At 55.8% G+C, this 19,332-nt stretch overlaps 1 protein-coding gene across 7 annotated transcripts in view; it reads left to right on the top strand.

Moving 5' to 3' along the window:
* The window catches only part of STARD9 (StAR related lipid transfer domain containing 9), a 92,507-nt gene extending 74,294 nt beyond the window's left edge, over positions 1 to 18,213 (top strand). For 3 of the 7 annotated variants that reach the window (XM_019725391.3, XM_019725392.3, XM_088797173.1), the window contains 11 exons: positions 1,490 to 11,674; positions 11,864 to 12,061; positions 12,451 to 12,634; positions 12,894 to 13,031; positions 14,690 to 14,807; positions 14,934 to 15,058; positions 15,250 to 15,314; positions 15,450 to 15,652; positions 15,845 to 16,025; positions 16,143 to 16,301; positions 16,781 to 18,213. In XM_019725391.3, coding sequence (XP_019580950.3) covers positions 1,490 to 11,674; positions 11,864 to 12,061; positions 12,451 to 12,634; positions 12,894 to 13,031; positions 14,690 to 14,807; positions 14,934 to 15,058; positions 15,250 to 15,314; positions 15,450 to 15,652; positions 15,845 to 16,025; positions 16,143 to 16,301; positions 16,781 to 16,820 — 11,596 coding nt within the window. In that variant the 3' untranslated portion in view covers positions 16,821 to 18,213. The remainder of the gene's footprint in view (positions 1 to 1,489; positions 11,675 to 11,863; positions 12,062 to 12,450; positions 12,635 to 12,893; positions 13,032 to 14,689; positions 14,808 to 14,933; positions 15,059 to 15,249; positions 15,315 to 15,449; positions 15,653 to 15,844; positions 16,026 to 16,142; positions 16,302 to 16,780) is intronic. The other 4 variants (XM_088797171.1, XM_019725394.3, XM_088797174.1 and 1 more) reach the window with 3 other exon arrangements.
* The last annotated feature ends 1,119 nt before the right edge of the window (positions 18,214 to 19,332 follow it).

The following is a 19,332-nucleotide window of genomic DNA, read 5'->3' on the forward strand; positions in this document are numbered from 1 at the left end:
ACTGTGACCTAGAAGCATTGGCTGAGATTACAGCCTTGTTACCCAGGCAGTGTTCTTTACTTCCTGATGCCTCAGTTTCCTCAATCTGTGCAATGGAAAGATGTGTTTACCCCTCTTCCTTGTCACCTTTTCCCTCTCCTGACTCCTTTCTCTGTAGTTGGTATCTCCTAAGACTCAGGCTTTTCCCTTCTCCCACTGAGGAGCAACTCTTGCTTCCTTGGTGCTAACTTCTGAGTGAGACTCGCAGCCTCATTTTTCATCTTTAGACCCTGACGATCCACTGCCATCTCCTCATGCATGTCCTGCCCCCACCGCCATGTCATCTTGCCTCAAAGCAGACTCTGTTCCCACATGCTTCCTCCCTCCATGCCCACCTCACCTGCCATCTCACGTGAGCTTCCTGACCCCTCCTCCCAACTGGTGAGCGAGTGGAACACTAGCTTTCTGGCTCCCAGGTACGATTTTTGATCTTCCTTGTTTCTTTTCTCCTTCCCTCCTTGCATTCAGTCAAGGTGAGGACATGTGCTTGGAGCAGGGGACTGAGTCCGCCTCCTTCTGTCCTCTGGGCCTCACACAGGCCTGGCCCATAGTAGGTGCACAATGAATGTCCGTTGGAGTCATGTGTGCTCACCTCTCTTTTCTTCAGACTACTAGGCAGGCTTTTAAAAACACTTTTTATTACGAAATTTTTTCAAACATACCCAAGGAGAATAGTATACCTATCACTCATGTTCAGCAATTATCAGGCTTTGCCATGCTTGCTTTCTCCCTCCTCCTCCTTTTTTCTGATGGAGTATTTGAAAGCAGCTGGTAGGCATGTCATTCGATCCTACTTCAACTACACACTTTTAAAACATAAGGACTTTTCTTTAACCACATTGTCATTATCATACCTAACGAAATTAAGATGCATTATTTAGTATAATCTACAAGCTAGGCCATATTCAAAGTTCTCTAATTGCCTCAAAAATATTTAGTTGTTCAACTTAAGATTTAAATAGGATTTACACACTACATGTGGTTATGTCTTTTAAGTTTCTTTTAGTTAACTTTTTTGTTTTATTTTTATTCGTATCATTGATTTGTTAAAGAAAGTGGGTCAGTTCTTTAGAATTTGCCACATTATAGATTTGTCTGTTTGATTCCTTGTAGCGCCATTTAAATTGTTCCTTTGTTCCTCATGTTGCCTATTAACTGGAAGTTTTCTTTAAAGGTGTTAGATTCAGATTCAGTTTGACTTTTTTATAAAATAAAAAAAATGAGAGAGAACAGAGAGTACCTGAGACCTCTCTGAGAGCCAAGATGATAGTCCACAGTTTCTTTTCCTACCTGTAAAGCTTTTCTCTGACAGCAAAGACTGCAGGGGCCAGTGACATTGGCCTAGTCTTTTAACTCTTTCAGAGCAAATTAGGTGAGACTTTATAGTCCCTCTGTCAACAGAAATTATGGACCCCTTTCTTTTCTGAAATGGCTTTCCTTGTCTCCACAGTGTTTTCCTGAGTCGGGAGATCTCTGACACATTACCTTCTATTCCTGACTTAACTGACCAAACATCAGAGAAAAGCCCATCAGAAGCGTGTTTGCCCCCAGCTGCTTCTTACCCTCCAAGGACAGGGAGTTTCAGCACCAATGCCCTCCGTTCCTCAGGCGAGGGCCAGCTGTGCACAGCCAGGGCGGCCTTGGCTGGGTGGGCGGCCTCAGCCCCAGGCGCCTGCCTCACCCTGAGCTCCAAGTCTGCCCGCATCCAGGAAATGGAGAGAGTGGGTAAGCAGCCCCGTCGGATGGTGTCCCAGAGCTTAGCCTCTCTGGGCCAACCAGCTAACAAGCCGAAGCCAAGGGATGAGCCAGAGGCCCTGCCCCCTTCCACACAGACCAGGAGGGCTAAGGGACCAGCAGAGCGGCGAAAAGGGCACCTTGGGGCCCCCAAGGCTGCTACAGGAGCCGGTTGTAGTTCCTCACATCCCCGTGGACCCAAACAGGCAGCTGGGCGTGGAAAGGCAGCCAAGACTTTGGGGGTAGAATTCAAACCACCTTCTCCAAGCAGGGCATCAACAGGGCAGCAGAGGGTGCTGGCCTCCAGGGTCAGAGACATTACCACAAAGTCCTCTCACTGGCCCCATGGCAGCCCTTTGAAGAGGCAACACAGTGCAGGGGACCCGGACGCTATGGCCTCACTCACAGATTCCAGCCCAGTAGTGGGTCACACAAGAGAAAAAGATGGTGATTTCTCTGATGCAGATAGCAGTTACTCAGTGGATTCTCTCTCCTGTGTGTATGCCAAAGCCCGGACGGAGACTCTGAAGCCAGAGGACCCTCAGGGGAAGGAGCAGGATCTCCCAGAGCCAGAGAACTCTGAAAGTGACTGCAGTCAAATATCGGAGGACTCGCTGGCTGAGAAGGGGTACCGAAGGCCACAGGACAACCCAGGGGGTATTGATCTCCCCAACAGCCACGGCCACCTCAGGGCCAGAGCTAGAGATTCAGTGAGGGGCTTCACCTCATCCTTAGACTGTGGACTGTTCGCCCAGGCTCACAGGAGCTTTTCGCTGGACAGCCTGATCGATGCTGAGGAAGAACTGGGGGAGGAGCAGCCAGAGGAGCCTTTCCTTGGGTCAGCTGGCGAGATGCCCACAGAGACTTTTTGGCACCTGCAGACCTCCAGTGTGCCCGTGGTGGGCCAGGCGGCAATGTGCAGGTTGGGTCCCACCAACCACAGACCAGGAGCTAGGCTGGATGCTATGCTGCCGATGAGCAGTTCATTTTACCTGGATGCCCAGCCCCAGCCCCCGTGTGAGCAGCCTGAGTCGGAGGTGGAAGCAAACTGCTCAGAACAAGTCACCACTCTCCAGGGCCTGCAGATGTCTGGAGCGAGCCCTCTGTTATCCTTGGATTCCTGGTTTTCCTGTGACTCCAAGATCGATCCCAGCAGCCCCCCAGGAATCGTGAGTTCTTTATGTCCAAGTCCTGATGTCCAGGAATTTCAGCCCTGTGGTTGGGAGAGGCCTGGATACTGGCTACATATGGAAGAAGGAAAGCCATCGTGTACAGAAGCGGTCCTGCCTTACAGCTCCAAACTGCCCCCAGGCGGTGCTGAGCTGCCCTACAGTGTAAAAGCTGTGTACACAATCCCTGCTTCTGATGCCTCTAGACTGTCACTTTGGGGGTCTTACAGGCTTCTTCAGCAAGGAGCTGATCGCTCCTTTCAGGCCAGAGGTGTCCCTGCCACGGTCCAACAGGGCAACTCTGACGCATCCAACAACTCTAGTGTGTCAAGCGTGCTGGCTCCCTCCGCCGCCTCATTTGCCCATGTAGGCAGTGCCCGTGAGAAGGACTGGGCTGCCCTTCAGCAGAAGTACCTGCTTGAACTATCACTTCCTGTTTTGGAGGCCATACGAGAGCCCAGGCCAACTTTCACCTCCCTTGAGGAAAACTCTGGTTCCCTGACCCAGGCGTCTGGCAAAGGAGGAGATACTCTATTGTCAGTTGGTTCTGGGGCAGCTAGCAGTCCGGATTTCAACAACTTCCCTGTCCATCTATCCAAACTTAGGCATTCGAGAGCAGAGAAAGAACAGGATAGTTTGAGTGTCGAATTAGAAGGTACTTCAGATTTCTTTACAACTAGTGAGAAAGAGGTGAGTTACAGTGGAAATTATTCAGCAGACGTAGAATCATTGACTTCTGGAACAACAAATGCACTGGTCTCTGCTGCAGAGAACAAGAGAGCAGATTCCATGACAGACGCGTGTGAAATCAAACAGAACAGCTTTGAAGAGTCCTCGCAGAGTAGCAGGGAGCCTGGCTTGATGACTTCCTCTGATGGCTGTTTCTTCCTGAAGAACCCTTGTCACAGTAATGTCACCATAGCCACCAAAGAAAACCATTGGCCCCAAGGCTGGGCTCCTCTTGGGAAGAATCTTGCAGGCCAGGTGGGGCAATTCAGTCACAGCAACCACCACCCCCTACAGGAAGCTGAGGCAGACTACCAGGAGAGCTCCAAGGAAGGGGTTGGAAGACATACCGATCTTTCCTTTGCCTTTCCGTTAGGTCCAGAGCTGTACCTCCACTCTGCTCCCTGGAATCCATTTCCATCTTCCCTGCAGCCCCCTCTCTTGGAAACAGTCTATGTGACCAAAAGCCGGGATGCCCTGACAGAAACTGCCTTAGAGATCCCGGCTTGCAGGGAAGCGAGAGTACCTTCCCCACCCCCCAGGGAAGCCTGGGGCTTTGGTCATGACCACCAAGTTCTCCAAAATGTTCATGTAAAGAATAATTTGCCAGTGCTGCTGCAAAAACAGAATTCCAAGATTACCTCGTCTCAGCAGGTCACAGCAGAGAGACCAGTTGGTCTGAACACCCAGGAAGTTAGCGGAGAAATAGGGAAAAGCCCTGGAAATGTTCAAGAAGAAAGCCATCATTCCGTTTATTTTTTTGTTGCTCAGAATAGACATGTTCTTACATCTACCAGCACAAAAGTATGTGAATTTGAAAATCAAGTTGGAAATTTAAATATGTACAGTCTTCCAGCCCTCGAGGAGGGAGAAAAGGCCACTGTACAGTCCTATTGCAGTGTCTCCTCAGATGGTTCTGGGTCCAGGAAGCCTCCCCTTGTCTGGGAACCTGAGACCATTGGAGAGGAGCGGGATCCACATGGCGTCCTCAGGCAGACCCAGGCCTTCGACAGGAACAGACAGTTCCCTTGTGGGGCTAGGTCTGGTTTCATCCATGAAGCCATCAGTTTAGGTCCTGACAGGGACATGCTAGGGGAAACTTCTCTTCCTTTGAAGCCTAGATCAGTACATCATGGAGTAAGCAGCCCAGAGACGATGGCCCAGGATGAGAGTCCAACCCACAACGGGGAAGGGAAGAATGAAACTCGGCTCTCGGGAAAATTTCTCCATCCCAAAGACAGCTTAGAAGAATCTAAGCTTCCATGGACAGAGGCTACGCATGAAAGATTCCAGTCAGTTCCATGCTCTCAGGAAAGAAACCTCAGTGAATGCAAGGGCCCTGGAAAGTCACAAGAAACATTAAATCCCAAAGAACCACCTTCGGGAAATAAAAAGAATGAAAGAGTTCATAATGCTGATGAAATGGCGAAGCTCATTAAGAGCGTCATGCAGCTGGAAAAAGGTATCTTAGAAATGGGATCCCAGCAGAAGAAGCACTTGTACGCTTCCCACACACTGGGTGTCAGTGCCACTGTGTTCCAGGGCCGCAGTGACCAGGAGGTGGCTGGCCATGTCCTGAGGCCAGGCGTCTCTGGAAACCACTTGTCCTTCAAGGACCAGCCAGCTCCAAAGCCGACAGGTGATGCTATGCTTAGTGATGGTGAAGCTGGAGAAATGGAGGCTAGCAGTAGCATTGGGGAAGATTCCCAGGCCCAGAAAATTACCCTGAGCCCCTTCATGTCAAGGGAATGGGTACAAGACCTTAAATTTGTGAGGGAGCCCACCCACCCAGCTGTAGTAGACACACCCGCCAGGGACACTTGTGATTATTTAGGGACATGTCCAGCTCCCAGAGAGTCCACCAACACTTCTGCTAATCCAAGGAGAACGAAAGCGTCGGCTGGAGCTGTGCCGTTGCAGACCAGGCCCGAGAGGTCTTCTGAGAAGGAGGGCACGTTGCTGCGTGCGTCAGCCAGCCCCAGAGGGCAGCCCTGTGGCTGGGGAAGTCTTGAGGAATCGGAGCCTGTGAAAGGTTTTCAGGAAAACCAAGTTGCCAAACCTGAAAGTAGTTCTAAGCAAGAGGAACCAAAAGTTCAAGGCAGAGTCAAAGAAATGGCTACGCAAAGAGGAGAGAGCCTCCAGGAGGAATACCAAGTGGTCTCATTGACTCAGAAACCTCGAAGTCCAAGCCAGCATTATATGGGCACGTTTTTCAGCCAGGAGAGCAGCCCATGGCTGAGCCGGCCAGCACCCCCTGTGGCTCCTCACACCTCGTCCTTGCATTGCCTGAGGCTGCCGAGCAGCTGTCTGCATGTGCCTGACACTGTAGGCATCTCTTCAGTCGACTACGTGCTGGATCCTACTGTGCTGAAAATGCCCGACAGTCCCTGGGTGCCCGGAGCAGGGTGGCAGGGCCAGTGTGGAGAGCTCCGAAGCCACAGCCCTCAGGGAAATGTGAGAGGCGGCTGCTCCGTGGCACGTACTGCTGGGTGTGGGTCTGCCATCTCCATGGCTGTGGGATCTCAGGGTCAGTCCAGTGCACTGGAGAGCAGGCCCCCGGGTGCTGAGGGCAGGACACCTGTAAGCACCAGCCCCCAATACCAAAGAGGGGACCCCAGAAGCACCGTGATGGGCTCGAGTACCAGGGTCGGTTCTGCTCCTGAAGCCGAGGCACCTGCACAAGGTGGAACAGAAAGAGCCAGTTTCCTGAACGGGGTCTCCAGCCTGCTTGGAAAGAGGGCCAGTGGTCACTTAGGAGAAGGTGACGACCGGGGCAGGGAGGTGAAGCAGCAGGCAGAGGAGGAGGCCGAGGCCCTCAGTTCTCCCAGTGCTGTGTTCTCAGCACCTGTGTCTCTGCCAAGGGCGCCACCCCTGGAGCCCACGGCCCGTCCACCCACAGGCCTGGCTTTGCTGGAGGAGGTCACACAGGCCAAGGCCCAGGGAAAGCAGCTTCATGACTTGCTGGCTGGGGGTACAGTCCTTCCATCCTCTGAGACGTTATTAGAACCTGAATGTCCTTCCAGGACCCCTGGCAGGCCTCAGTGTCAACAAATGGACCAGCCAGTGTCAGACAGGACCAGGTATGAGGGCGAAGCTCAGGGCTTTCACGTGGCATCTCCCTCTGCGGAACCAGGACGTCTGGGGACTGATAAGAGGCAAGTGCTTCAGGCCACAGCCCTCGCTACAGAAAGCTTTCACCCTGTGCCCAACGCCGAGGTCAGCACAGGGCCACGAACGCCCGCACAGACTTCCTCCCATGCTGACCCTGCGCTAGGCAACAGCCCTCCTTCTGGGGAACTGAGACGTTACCTGGGAGCAGGGGAAGAGGTTATATGTCACTGCAGCACTTTGGAAATCGGGGAGAAAAAGAAAGAAGCGACTGGAACACCTTCTGATCCTTTGGGCTCAGACGGTCTTCCTTCAGGAGCTACAGAGGAGGACAGGAGGGTCATACCAGAGAGAGAAACAGCTGCCTTACCTTCCCAGGACCCTGCCGATGATCCGGGAGTGAGTGGGCATGGGCACAGCCGGTCAGCTCCCTGGGCGGCTGCAGAGGGCTGGCCTTCTGGTGGTCGGGAGAGCAGCCCAACGCACCACGAGCCTGGAGCTCTGGACACCACATATGGAGGAGGCTCAGGTAACTTCTTAGTGGTTGCACAGGGAAGGAAAACAGCCTGCTTGGAAAGGCAGCTTGTGATCTGTGATGGTCAGGATTCTGCCAGCCTCTCAGAGCCTAACCAAGACCACGGCCACGGCCTCAAATCTTCCAGCGTCTTAGAAGAAGGGAGGGCAAGTCCCAAACAAGGCACCGTCCTGCCTGGAGCCCTGAGAAGGCTTGAACTGGAGGCTCCCTCACAGCAGAGTGTGAGGTGGGAGGGGAATGTTGGTTCTGGCCCGACAGAAGCCTGCAGGGCTGGCAGCAGCCACCCCAGGCCAGCTCCACTACCAGATCAAAGACCTAGCGCAGATCCTGGGGGAGGGGGAGAGGAGGCCTCGTGCAGATGCCCACAGGACATTTCAGAGTGTGTTGTCTTCTCAGGGAGCATGGAAGGCCGAAGTACTCTCAGCCCATCTGGGGGGCAAGAAGACAGCAGAACTCTTCCTTGCAGACAACTCTGCAACCCTCAACCCATTGCTTCTCATGCCTGCTCCTCCCCTTCCTCCACTTTACTGTGTTATAGCAATGGTGACCTGGGGAAGGGGACTTCTGAGGCTACCCCACAGCCTCCCAAACCCCCCTGCATAGTATCTGCCAGGGCCTGTGGAGTGGACGAGAGAGGGGACAGCTATTCCGGGAGACCTGACGTGCTCCTGGCACATGGCCTTGAGCCCAAAAGCATTCGTGTGAAATCTGAGCCAACAGACAGCAGCACGCAGGAGCCCTCTGCTGCTGCTGCTGTCCTGTCTCTGGCTCAAGGGTGCAGCACCCCTGCTGCCTCTGACATGAGGACAGTTTCCCTCCGCCACGCAGGTGCTGAGGGAAGCTCAGGGTCAGTAAGGGATCCTGAGAAGAAGGTTGCTGAGCAGAAAAGCAGCACAGAGCTTGAGGCTGCCCCTTTCCCTGCAGGTGTGTACTCTGAGCCACTGAGGAGCTTCCAGGACAGCGCAATCGGTGGCCAGACTGCACAGCAATCTCAAACCAAGCCCGAACTACCTGCAACGACCAGGAAACCCCACACCCTAAATTTAAGTGAAGAATCTGTTGGGTATAAGGTGCTGGTGGAACCACAGCATGGATGTTTAGAAAATGCCATCAGCTGCCTTCCAGAAAAGCCACAACTTCCCATCGTGTCCAGGGGTCACAGTGGCTTAGGTCCCCCAGCCAAGCTCATAGCAGAGTTAGAACATGTCTCCAAACCACAGGCTAATAGGCCCTGGGAGGAGGAAGAGAGGCAGAGAGAGCCAGGTTCAGGTGGTGGTGAAAACCCTGCCCAGGGCAGCTGTCCTCCGCGTCCCGATGAAGGTGGCTCAGACGGCCGTCCGATTATAAATGCAGGCAGAGAGGAGGGGCCTGCAGCCAACGCCGCTGTGTCCCAGACGTTCCCATCAGGCTTTGAAGACCCTGCTGCTGCCCCCCTGGGGTCCATGGCCCAGAGCCCTGGCCTGCCTTCTCCTGGCGGTGAGCAGTCGGCTCCCTACCACAGACGCTCGCTTCCTGTTATCGCCATCTTCTCTGGCTCCCCAAACTCCAGGTCCTCCCCCAAACCACAGTTCTCTGTGGTCAGCTCTTCCTGGTCCCTTCAGGAGCTCAACTTGAGTGTGGAGCCTCCTTCCCCCACAGATGAAGAGACACAGGAGCCTAACAAATTGTGGAACCCACATCCTTGGGGCCGTTCCTCAGGAAAGTCAGCGGCAGCACCTCTGCAAGCCGAGGACGGCAGTCAGAAAGCCTCACTTACCTTGGGCAGTAGCCCTGCTGACCACGGGCCCTGTCAGCCTGCCAGCCCTCCTTACCCAACGGCTTCAGCTCCCTCGTGCATGCCAAGCCCCGACTTCATGAGCAGCTGGACGTCTGGTACTCTGGCACAGGCCTGGCAGGGGAGCTCAGAGAGGCTGGGCGGCCGGCCTGGGCCAGCGACGTGGCTCTCGGAGGCCGACAGAGGAGTGTTGCACTTTGGCTCCAGTGACATCGGTCCCAGTGTCCTGCCCCGGCACCCAGAGGGCCCTGCGCACGTCGGCTGGAAGCAGTATGTGTTTGGCAGTGCGGTTGACATCTCCTGTAGCCAGACGTCCCAGAGCCTCGGGCCACCCAGTCTGGCCCGGTGCTCCAGCATGGACAACGGCCTAGGAGACCAGAGTAGCCCGGTCCACTCCCACCTCAGCACCTATGCCAGGGCCCAGGGGCTGGCGAGCCCACGTAACAGCGTTGCAAATGTCCAAGGTTCATGTGAGGCCTGGAATGTATGGGGTTCCTCGCCTGCCTTGGGGAACCCCCATGTCCTGACCGGTCCTGAAGGAGCAGCCCCAACTAGGAGTCCTGACAAGAGAGCCCAGTTGCCAGGCACCCCTGATGAAGCAGGCTGTCTGAGGGGTGAGCCCCCCTGGGCTGAAGGAAGTGCTGCAGGGCTAGTGGATGAGATTATGCTGCTGTACCCATCAGAGGAGGGCGGCCCTGTGGGACAGCCCCGGATGAGCAGTGTGGAGCAGGGCACACAGACCCTGGGCTGCAGGCCCCACGGGAGCCACCCCGACAGCTTGTCTGCTGCGCCGGAAGCCAGCGCAGGGCCTGTCTCGGACCTGATCTCCTGGACCAGCATGCACAGCCTGTCTCTACACCTCTCGCAGCTCCTGCACAGCACCTCAGAGCTGCTGGGGAGTCTCTCCCAGCCAAGTGTGGTTGAAAGGGAACAGCACACCAAGAGGGACACCCCAGATGAGGCGGCCCCGGCCCTTAGGACAGATGGCTGTACTCAGACCACCGTGGATGAGGGTCTCCAGACGGACCTGGCCCCATCCCCTCTGCCCCTCCAGGCCCCAGAAGCCAGCCCTCAGGAGAGCGGCATGGTGCTCGAAATGCTGGGCTCAGCTGTCTCCTCCATGTCTCAAGAAAAGGGACATGTCCCAGGGACACCTCAGAAGACAGAGGTAGAGGGAACAGCATGGAAAATGGCAGGACCTCCAGATCTTCAGGAAGAAAGCACCCACTGCAGGCCTCCGAGCCCTCCCGTACCTTCATCCCACGTGAGGTTTCAGAAGGCCCCCTCTGGGCAGAACCTCCCTTCTGTGGGCCCTCAGGCTTCTCCTGATGACGCGCTGCCCACCGGCTCCCAGCCAGAGGAGCCCGGTCTGGCTGTCAGCAGCCCCAGCCTCAGTACCTCTCACTCCCCAGGGCCCTGCCCCTGTGCTGTGGAGCCTGTTGGGGACCCTGGGGTGCAGAAGAAGCTGGGCCCCACGAGTGCCTTGTTGGTAGACAGGGCCTCCTCCCCAATCCTCATTCTCAGTGCTAGCACTCAAGGGGCAGGGCTCCCCCTCGGTGCTTTGTTTCTCTCAGCCCCCTCAGCTCAATCTCTTGAAGGCCACCAGAAGCTCGTTGCCAGCCCAGACCTTCCCCTCGAGGCCCCCAGGCCTCCAGTGAGTAATTCTCAAACCATTGATGAGTCCAGTAGCCCCCAGAGAGTGGGGGCTCCATGTAGAGAAAGCAGAAGTCCCTCAGAAAGGAGCCACAGCAGGTCCTTGCCTGAGGTGACCCCCGCACGCAGCCTGCAGCAGAGCCCGGAGCTCCAAGTTCGTATCTTAGAGCAGCCCTTTCAGCGGCTTCAAACCCGGGCCCCCGCCTGGGGCCAGCGCAGACTGTTGTCTCTACCACTGAGGAGCAGGAGCCAGAGGCCTGCTGATGGCTTTGTCCCTGAGGACATGGCTTCCCTGAAGTGTGGCCCCCTGAGCATTAGGAGGCTGAGTCGATGGCAGAACAGGACTGAAAATGGGGCTGAGAGTCCAGCATCTCTGGTGGAGCTGCAGCCCACTCCGGACATGTCTTCTTCCCTGGGAGGCCCCCAAGACCCCAGCCCCTGCCCTGGCCCTGAGTTCACTGATGACACAGGGCTCCAGGGTCCTACCTTGGGCCCAGCTGAGGCCTGCCAACCTCAGGGGCTGCTGCGCCCCAGTTCTCAAAAGTGCAGGGCCCCCGAGCCCCAGCACCACAGCCTGAGGGACCTCCCAGTGCACAACAAGTTTAGTAATTGGTGCGGGGTTCAGAGCGACTCTCCTGGGGGGCTAGGTGTGGTGGACTTGCTGGGGTCCAGACGTGATCTCAGCTCTGGAGAGGAGGGGCAGAGGCCCCCCCCACCTCCTGGCGACCAGAGCCGGGGTCCTGAGCGGCGGAGGGAGCAGATCCCCCTGCAAGTTGGGACCCAGAACCTCTCACTCAATGTGGAACTCACGGAAGCAAAACTGCACCGCGGCTTCGGGGAGTCCGATGCCCTGCTCCAGCTGCTGCAGAGCGGGATGGGGGAGGCCCTCGCTGCTGACAGACCTGGGCCGTCCACCTGGGAGGAGCTCTATGCCCGGTAAGGGCTGGGCCTGCCGTTGGGAGGGTGAGGGGGGCCTGGGAGGAAGGAGAACCACGGAAGGCTAATAGCTGGCTGTTCCCGCTGCCCTTGTTCAACTCTGGGATCTTCTAGGGACCAGAGCGTGATCTTAACACGGAGAAGGGCATTCAGGGCCCACTCCAGTGAATCGATCACGTTTTATCTCAGGCAAAAACAAACCATTGAGACCCTCCGGAGACAGCGGGCTGAGCGACTTCAGACCTTCCGTCGGACACGAAGCCTCAGCCCCCAGAAACAGCTGAGCCTCCTGCCCAACAGGGACCTACCCACCCGCGACCTTGACTTACCCAGCAGGCGCCGAGAGTACCTGCAGCAACTGAGGAAGGATGTTGTGGATTCCACCAGGTAAGGGTGGCCCCAGGACCCTGCAGAGCGGCTCTGTGTGGGGTAAGGCTTGTGGGGAGCGCGGCCAGGGCCATAGCATGCTGGCCAGCGGAGGCCACAGCTTCCCTTGAGGGGAGTAATTCCAGGAGTTGGCCCTACATGCCTGGGACAAGTGGAGGCAGCTGTGGGAGTTGGGGACAAAGGAAAAGAGGGTGTAGGAGGGAGCGGGTGAGGGAGAGGACGGACACGGCTATGGCGTGCTGCGTGGGACTGCAGGCCTGAGCCTCGGTGTGAGATGTGAAACCAAACGTAAGGCCTTGTGGGCAAAGAGGTCATTCGAGAGCGGTGCTGGGTGGGCCTCACCCACCCACCGTGTTGGAGGCATCTCTCCACCCCGTGGTCTTTTCCAGGAGCCCAGGGTTGGCGTCAAGGTCTGCTCACCTGCCCTCTGACATAGAGCTGACGCTGCGAGAATACCAGCGGGCCCGCGAGGAGGCGAAGGTGGAGATCGCCCAGGCCCGGGCCCGACTGCGGGAGAGGACTGAGCAGGAGAAGCTGAGAATCCGGCAGCAGATCCTCTGCCAGCTGCTGAGGGTGGGGAGGGGGGCAGACCCGAGACGGGCGCCTTCACTGGGATGCGGCTCAAAGTTGTGCTCACCCTCGTCAGCCCAGCTCCTGTCCCCAGGGCCAGAGTCGGGGGGGGGGGAGGCGGCTTGGGTGTGTAGTGGGGGTGTAGGGAGGGGTGAGGCTGGGGCGGGAGGCCCTGGGGAGGAGAGAAGGGGATTCTGGGAGTGGTGGGGGCTGGGTAGCGAGGGTGCCCGAAAACCTGATCGATGGTGGCCTGTCCTTCCAGGAAGAGGAAAAACTACAGACCCTGGGCACCTCCAGCTCGCTGTGCACCAGCTCCAGTGGAAGCCTGTCCTCCGCCGTCACTTCTGGCTACAACAGCAGCCCAGCCCCGTCAGGCCAGCTCCAGTCCCCGGACAGTGTGGTGAGTGGGAGCCGCTGGGCGTGAGCCAGGGCCCGGCTGCCGAGGCAAGAGTTCTGGCAGGTTCTGCCTCCCGGAGAAAGGCTCTGCTGACATGAGCCTTTCTCACATATGATGGCCTTCCGTCCTTCCTCTAGTTCTGTCTTTCTCTCCGTTTATTCATTCATTCAACAAATGTTTCTTTTGTAGGCGCTATTTTAGGCATTGGGGCTACAGCAGTGAGCAAAACTATTCTCGTCTTTAAACAGACTATTAGAGGGATAACTATGAAACAGCTTATTTTATGCTTAATTATTGTTGCATTAAGTTTTATGAAGAAGGGATGCTAAGCCAGCATAACACAGAGGACCTGACCTCGTCTGGAAGCTCAGTAGAGACACTCTTAAGAGTGTGTTTGAACAGAGACTGGAAGGGTAAGAGACAGGGCCAGCTTTGGACCAGCCGGCACGTCACCTGGTTGCCTCGAAGACGACACACCATAAGGACGGACTGGGCAGGCACCAGAGCCCTGCTAACCCGAATCCTGCTCTGGATTCAGGAGCCTGGGGACTCGGGAAGCAAGTTGTCTCAAGTGAAAGGGAGAGGCTGGCTGAGTCGAATGCACTGAGAGGCTAAGTAAGTTGAGGACTGAGAGTTGTTCCCCAAATCAAGCCTGGACATATGGGACCTCGGGGACCTCGGGGACGGCTGCTTGGAGGAGTGGTGAGGCGAAGGCTAGGCAGATTCCAGTGGGTTCAGAAGGGAGTGAGAGGGGAAACAGCAAATGGTGACAATTGTTTCAGGAAATTTATCTGTGAGGGGCAGAGCAGGGACACCTGTAGAGAAAGGTTTTTTTTAAAGGTGGGAGACATTTTTGCAACTTAAATGCTAATAGGAAGAATCTAGTGAAGAGGGAGAGGAGGAGGCGACAAGTGAACAAAGAGTTATCAGCAGTGAAAAGTTCCTAAGAAGGTGGAATGGGATCTCAATCTGCCTAAAGTCGGAGAGGCCACTTGTATGTTGCAGCCAGGAAAGGAGACGGGGATGGAGATTGAACTGCCTTTGCTCACCTCCTCTTGTCTGGAACGCAGTGCTAGGTTAGAAGGTGATGAGCGGGAGGATGGGGGGTGCCTGTTAGATCCAGCAGAGGTCAAGGGTCATGTCATTGCGGAACTGGCCGAGGTAAAGGTGAGGTGACCGCATCCAGATCCAGATGATCATTCCTGTCTGGTTCCAGACCAGGACCTTTGACCTGGCTGCTGTCCCTGGGGCCGGGAGGAAGGGTCAGGCTTTTCCCAGCCCTTTGCTTTCCCTCCCACTCCCATCTCCCACGTGGGCTTTGTCTGCTGCCCACACTAAGCCAAGTTCCAGCCATGGCGTCATTCTTGTTGCCACAGTGGTACAGAAGGCTCCAGTTTGTTATGACCCGTTGGAACTTTACCGCATGCAACTTTTGAGCCTGTGGCTTGAAGGGCGAGGAGATGGTCCAGGGACTGGTTTCTATTGCTGTCAACTTCCCGGGCACCCAGCTCCTGTAAGCCCCACGGGGAAGGTCTTTTTCACTGAATCTTTATGTTGGGCACTGTTAGTGCATTTCGGAGGCACAGGAGATGGGTCTGCACTGGCGTTTGGCGCTCTCATCTTTCTCTCTGCTCTGGTGCCGAGCATCCTGTCTTTTGCAGGGGGACACGAACTTGCTCGATTCTGGAGACTCCTGGATGGGGGACGTGCGGGGCCGCTCTGCCGTGAGGAACAGCTCTCTGAGTCTGGCCGGGGCTGCCTGGAAGGGCTCAGCCCACAGTGAGTGGTGGGGGCAGCTACCCGCCGGGTCTGGGGACTTGGGGCTGAGGTCTGCTTGCTGCCTCGCAGGCTGCTGCTGTCCCGAGGCCCTGCCGTCTCAGGCCCCCCACCCCTTCTTCACTGCAGGCCGCAGAGCCTCCTTGGGCAGCTGCTGCTGTTCCCCGTCCAGCCTGTCCAGCCTGGGGACCAGCGTCTCCTGCTCCTCCTACCAGGACCTGGCCAGGCACATCGTGGACATATCCATGACTGACGTGAGGAACTAACTGCTCCACTTGTCCCCACACTTCCTTTAAGAGACCTAGGCCGGGAGGAAGGGGAAGGGAGGGCAGAAGCTGATACAGGCTTCTGCAGTGGCTCCATCTTGACAAAGGGGGCTTCTGTAAACGCTGGCCTGAGTGACTAACCCACGGGCCCGGGTTCTCTGACCCCACGGTGTCCCTAGGTAATGGCTGCCTGCTCGGATGATCTGCACAACCTCTTCAGCCGCCAGGCAGCAGCCGGCTGGAAGTGAGTTCCTTTGCAGCGTCTGGTCCCACGCGCGTTGTCCCGCTTGCCTTTCCTCCTTTCCCTTCTGCATCCCGAGCTGCTCCTCTGAGAGCCGAGAACCCATTTCACCCCGTCCTCCTCATCCTGTGTCCCCAGCTACCAGGGGGAGGAGCAGGAGGTGCAGCTCTACTACAAGATGTTCTCTTCGACTCGGCACGGCTTCCTGGGGGCCGGCGTGCTGCTCCAGCCGCTGTCTCACGTGTGGGCAGCTGTGAGCGACCCCACCCTGTGGCCCCTGTACCACAAGCCCATCCAGACAGTGAGGCTGCATCAGCGGGTCACCAACAGCATCAGTTTGGGTACGCCCGGGGGGCTGTGCCGTCTCAGGTGGCAGGTCGGGGCAGCCTCCTCGGGGGGCTGGGTACTGAGACTACCTCCGGTTTGCTCAGGCTCGGTCCAGCTGGGTGGCGGGTTGTGGGATGACAGGGTGTTGGGGCGCCCCTGGGCAAGGACATTGTGTATCTGCTGACTCCCTACCCCTGACCCTCCAGTGTACCTGGTGTGCAGTCCCACCCTGTGCGCCCTGAAGCAGCCGCGGGATTTCTGTTGTGTCTGCGTGGAAGCCAAAGAGGTGCCTGCCCTGCTTGTGGTAAAGCTCTTGTGGGAAGAACGTGGGCTGCAGTGTTGTGAGAAGAAATCTTTGTGGGCCTCAGGTCCTCTGGGGGAAGGAAGGCAAGTGGGGTGGAGGTGGGGGTGGCCGGCCCAGCGCTGTGTTCCGCGATACTGACACGCGGAGCCCGTCCATTGCTCACATCACACGGGCGGGACTCACATCGCTCTCTCCCCCAGGGGCACCTGTCTGTCATGGCAGCTCAGTCCGTATATGACACATCCATGCCGAGACCCAGCAGAGACATGGTCCGAGGGGAGATCCTGCCCAGCGCCTGGATCCTGCAGCCCCTCACTGTGGAAGGGAAGGAGATCACCAGAGTCATCTACTTGGCCCAGGTGTGCACCCCATGCAGCCGGCCTCACAGCCCCTGGGAGTTTTCTGTTCAGCTGCTCAACATCCTTGAGTGCCCAGGCCCTGTGGCCTGAGAGCTCAAGACTCAAGGGCTTCCTGGGTCACAGTAAGGGGAGTCCGTGGGGAATCAAAAAGGAAGGAATGAGGCAGAGCTGGTCAGCCTTCTCTGAAGTGGCTTTTACCAGAGCCCAGCAGCCTCCTCTGGCTGTTCCCAGGGTCCACAGCAGGACAGAGAGAACATGACCCATTCCATTCAACTCTCCCAGTTCCCTCACTTGACGTCGTTGGGAGGTGTAGCCGCTGCTTTGATCTGAACAGCAGAACCAGGACCTGCAAGCTCCAGGGCTGTACAGTCTGAGGAGCTTCTCCCATCACCACAGCCTAGGGAGCTGCTCGGGGCTGAAGTGCACCCTGGCACACTCAGGAGGTCACACCTTTGACTCCCCACTCTGCTTTATTTCAGGTGGAACTTGGCGCTCCAGGTTTCCCCCCGCAGCTGCTAAGCTCCTTCATCAGACAGCAGCCGCTGGTTATAGCCAGGCTGGCTTCCTTCCTTGGTAGTTAGCATCTCACTGTCAACATGGTGCTGCTGAGACGCAGGCCCAGGACACTCCAGAGACGCCGGGGCAGCTCCTGTTTCTCTCCACCCTGCTGCAAGAGCCGGGCTGCCTGCTGTGCCGACTGGGCAGACAGTACTCAGCCCTGAGTTGCCAGCGAAGCCCAGTCAGTACTTGGTCACAGCTGGCACCCGTGCAGCGCCTCAGCTCATGAAGCTCAACCCCGAGAAATGAAGCTCAACTCACCTTCTTGAACTTCTCACCTTTCTTTCCTGTTTCTGGGACTCTATGGCAGACAAGCTGCTTGAGGACCAGGATTGGGCACAGCCAACAGAGCGGGGAGCCTGCAGGGCTTCCTTAGTGCGGCCCAGCCCTCGGGCTGGTAGGGAGGCGGCCATTGGCTGACTCTGCCGCCAGCATTCAGTCCCACCGTGGCATGGAGTGTTAGAAAATACCCAACAGAAAACTGGTTTTAAAAAACTGCTGTACAAACCAGAACATGGATTCAGAATCATTTCTCCTTTAATTTTTACCAAACACTTTATTAATTTTTCCTTTTTCCCCTCTCTTCCTTTTCCTCACAGGAGAGGACTTTGGGTGTTTGCCTCAGTCAGGAGTGTTGAGCGGAGCTCGGTAGACTGAGCCCACTATAGAAGCAGGTTGGACAGATCTGAGTTCAAAGTGGGGCCTAGCTCTTTCAGGGAGGATGGCAGACGTAGGAGGTGGGCAGCCAGCTGCTGGCTGCTGCCAAGAGGAATGTCAGAGGTGAAAAACTGTCCTTGGAAGACGGGAGAGAAGGTAAGGGAACACCTAGGGGCGTTCCAAGGCTCCTTTCCTCAGCGCCGCGGGCTCAGCCCCCAGTGGTCTGTGAGCTCGCTGGGCGGCTGCTGTGGCCCGGCGACCCCGGGACGGGATGGACAATGGGCAGTTTTCTGGTTGACGGTGTGTGAGCTTTGAATGTGCTGTGTGGTGACCTGGAAGTGGTAGGGATGGGAGACTCCCAGCGTCAGTTCTGGTGCCCAGAATCTTTGGTGGAAGAAGATGACCATATGGGGATCAAGATGTGCTAAAAAGGTAAATTTCTGTAGAGTACAGCAGATTTATTTTTCTAAAAGTGTTTGCAGGATTTTTCTTCTCTTACCTCAAATTAAGTTATTTATATGTTGTTGATTGAAGGTTAATTGCCTTTAAACTTTTATTTTTCTGGTTAATTTTTTTGGTGACACTTGGTATATTTAACAGCCTATTTATGTACTCTCATCTATTTTCATATAAATTGCTTACCAAGACTGTTGATTGAAACGATCAGAACACTCATAAATTAAAATTCTGATACGCACTTTTATTAGTGAAGACTACCCAAGTGTGTCACTTGAGCTCAGAATTTAGCCTGGAGATGACGATGGCAGTAACTCCCTGTGGCCTGGTTTCAAGCTATGCAGTTTACACGGATGTGCTGAGCGCCTCCCAGAGCTCGGCACTGCTGTGAGGCACGTAAATAGCAACCAGATTAGTTGCCCAGTTATAGCCAGCAGTAGCCCAAAAATGAACAATGAGGGAGGATTCCAGAAGTCATTGCCACACCTAACAGTGACCACGGTCCCCTAGAAGGAAGCTCCTGAGCAGGTGTGCAGCTCTGGGGCTTCTGAGGCAGAGCCAGCGAGGGAAATCCGAACATCTGGGTAGCCCAGAGGTGACCTTGGCCCCTTATGAGAGAAGCCACATGCCAGGCGTGAGAGTCAACAACGTAAAGAATATTAACTGAGCCTGATCTTATAGCAAAATGTCAGTGTTAACGATGACCCACAGACCTCCATGGTCAGGATGAAGTCAGATTTTGGTTTAGGCAAGTTTCTCAGACTTCACTGTACAGCAGAATCACCTGAAGAATTTGTTACACCCCAGGCTGAGCCTCACCCCCGAGTTTCTGATTCAGTGGGCCTGGAGAGGGGCCCACACTTTGAAAGCCAGTTTTTAACACTAAAGGGCGAGCAGATGTATAGAAAGGAACCTTGTTAGCTCACTAGCTCATTGGCTGCCTGCACCTGTAATTCCTAGGGCACCTGACTGCCTAGAGTGGGCCTTTAGGGCTCCCGCAGGCCAGCACCGACTTCTGGAAGTGGGCCCGTGCTCAGTGCGGCCTCTAACCAGCATCCTCGGCCTCAGGCTTTCCCATGTGCCTGTCCAGCCCACCTCCCTCGGAGCTGGTGTCTGAAGTAGCTGCTGCTTACCTCGGGCCTCAGCCTCCTGGGGCAGTGCTTTCCTTCAGCCACATCTAATGGGTACAGAAAGATAAAGCATTTCTTAAAGGTGTTTTGGTTCCCAGGCATTCAGAACTTCTGAGTTTCTGTAAAATAAATTGGATTTATAAAGGACAAAGATAAAAGCCTTTGAAAAATAAAGGGATTAAGAAAAAAGGTTCAGACCGTAGAAACTTGTTAAAGGAGTGGGTGGGATG

This window comes from Rhinolophus sinicus, chromosome 3, assembly GCF_057876585.1.
Source record: "Rhinolophus sinicus isolate RSI-liver-muscle chromosome 3, RSI-T2T, whole genome shotgun sequence".
Classification (NCBI taxonomy): domain Eukaryota; kingdom Metazoa; phylum Chordata; class Mammalia; order Chiroptera; family Rhinolophidae; genus Rhinolophus; species Rhinolophus sinicus.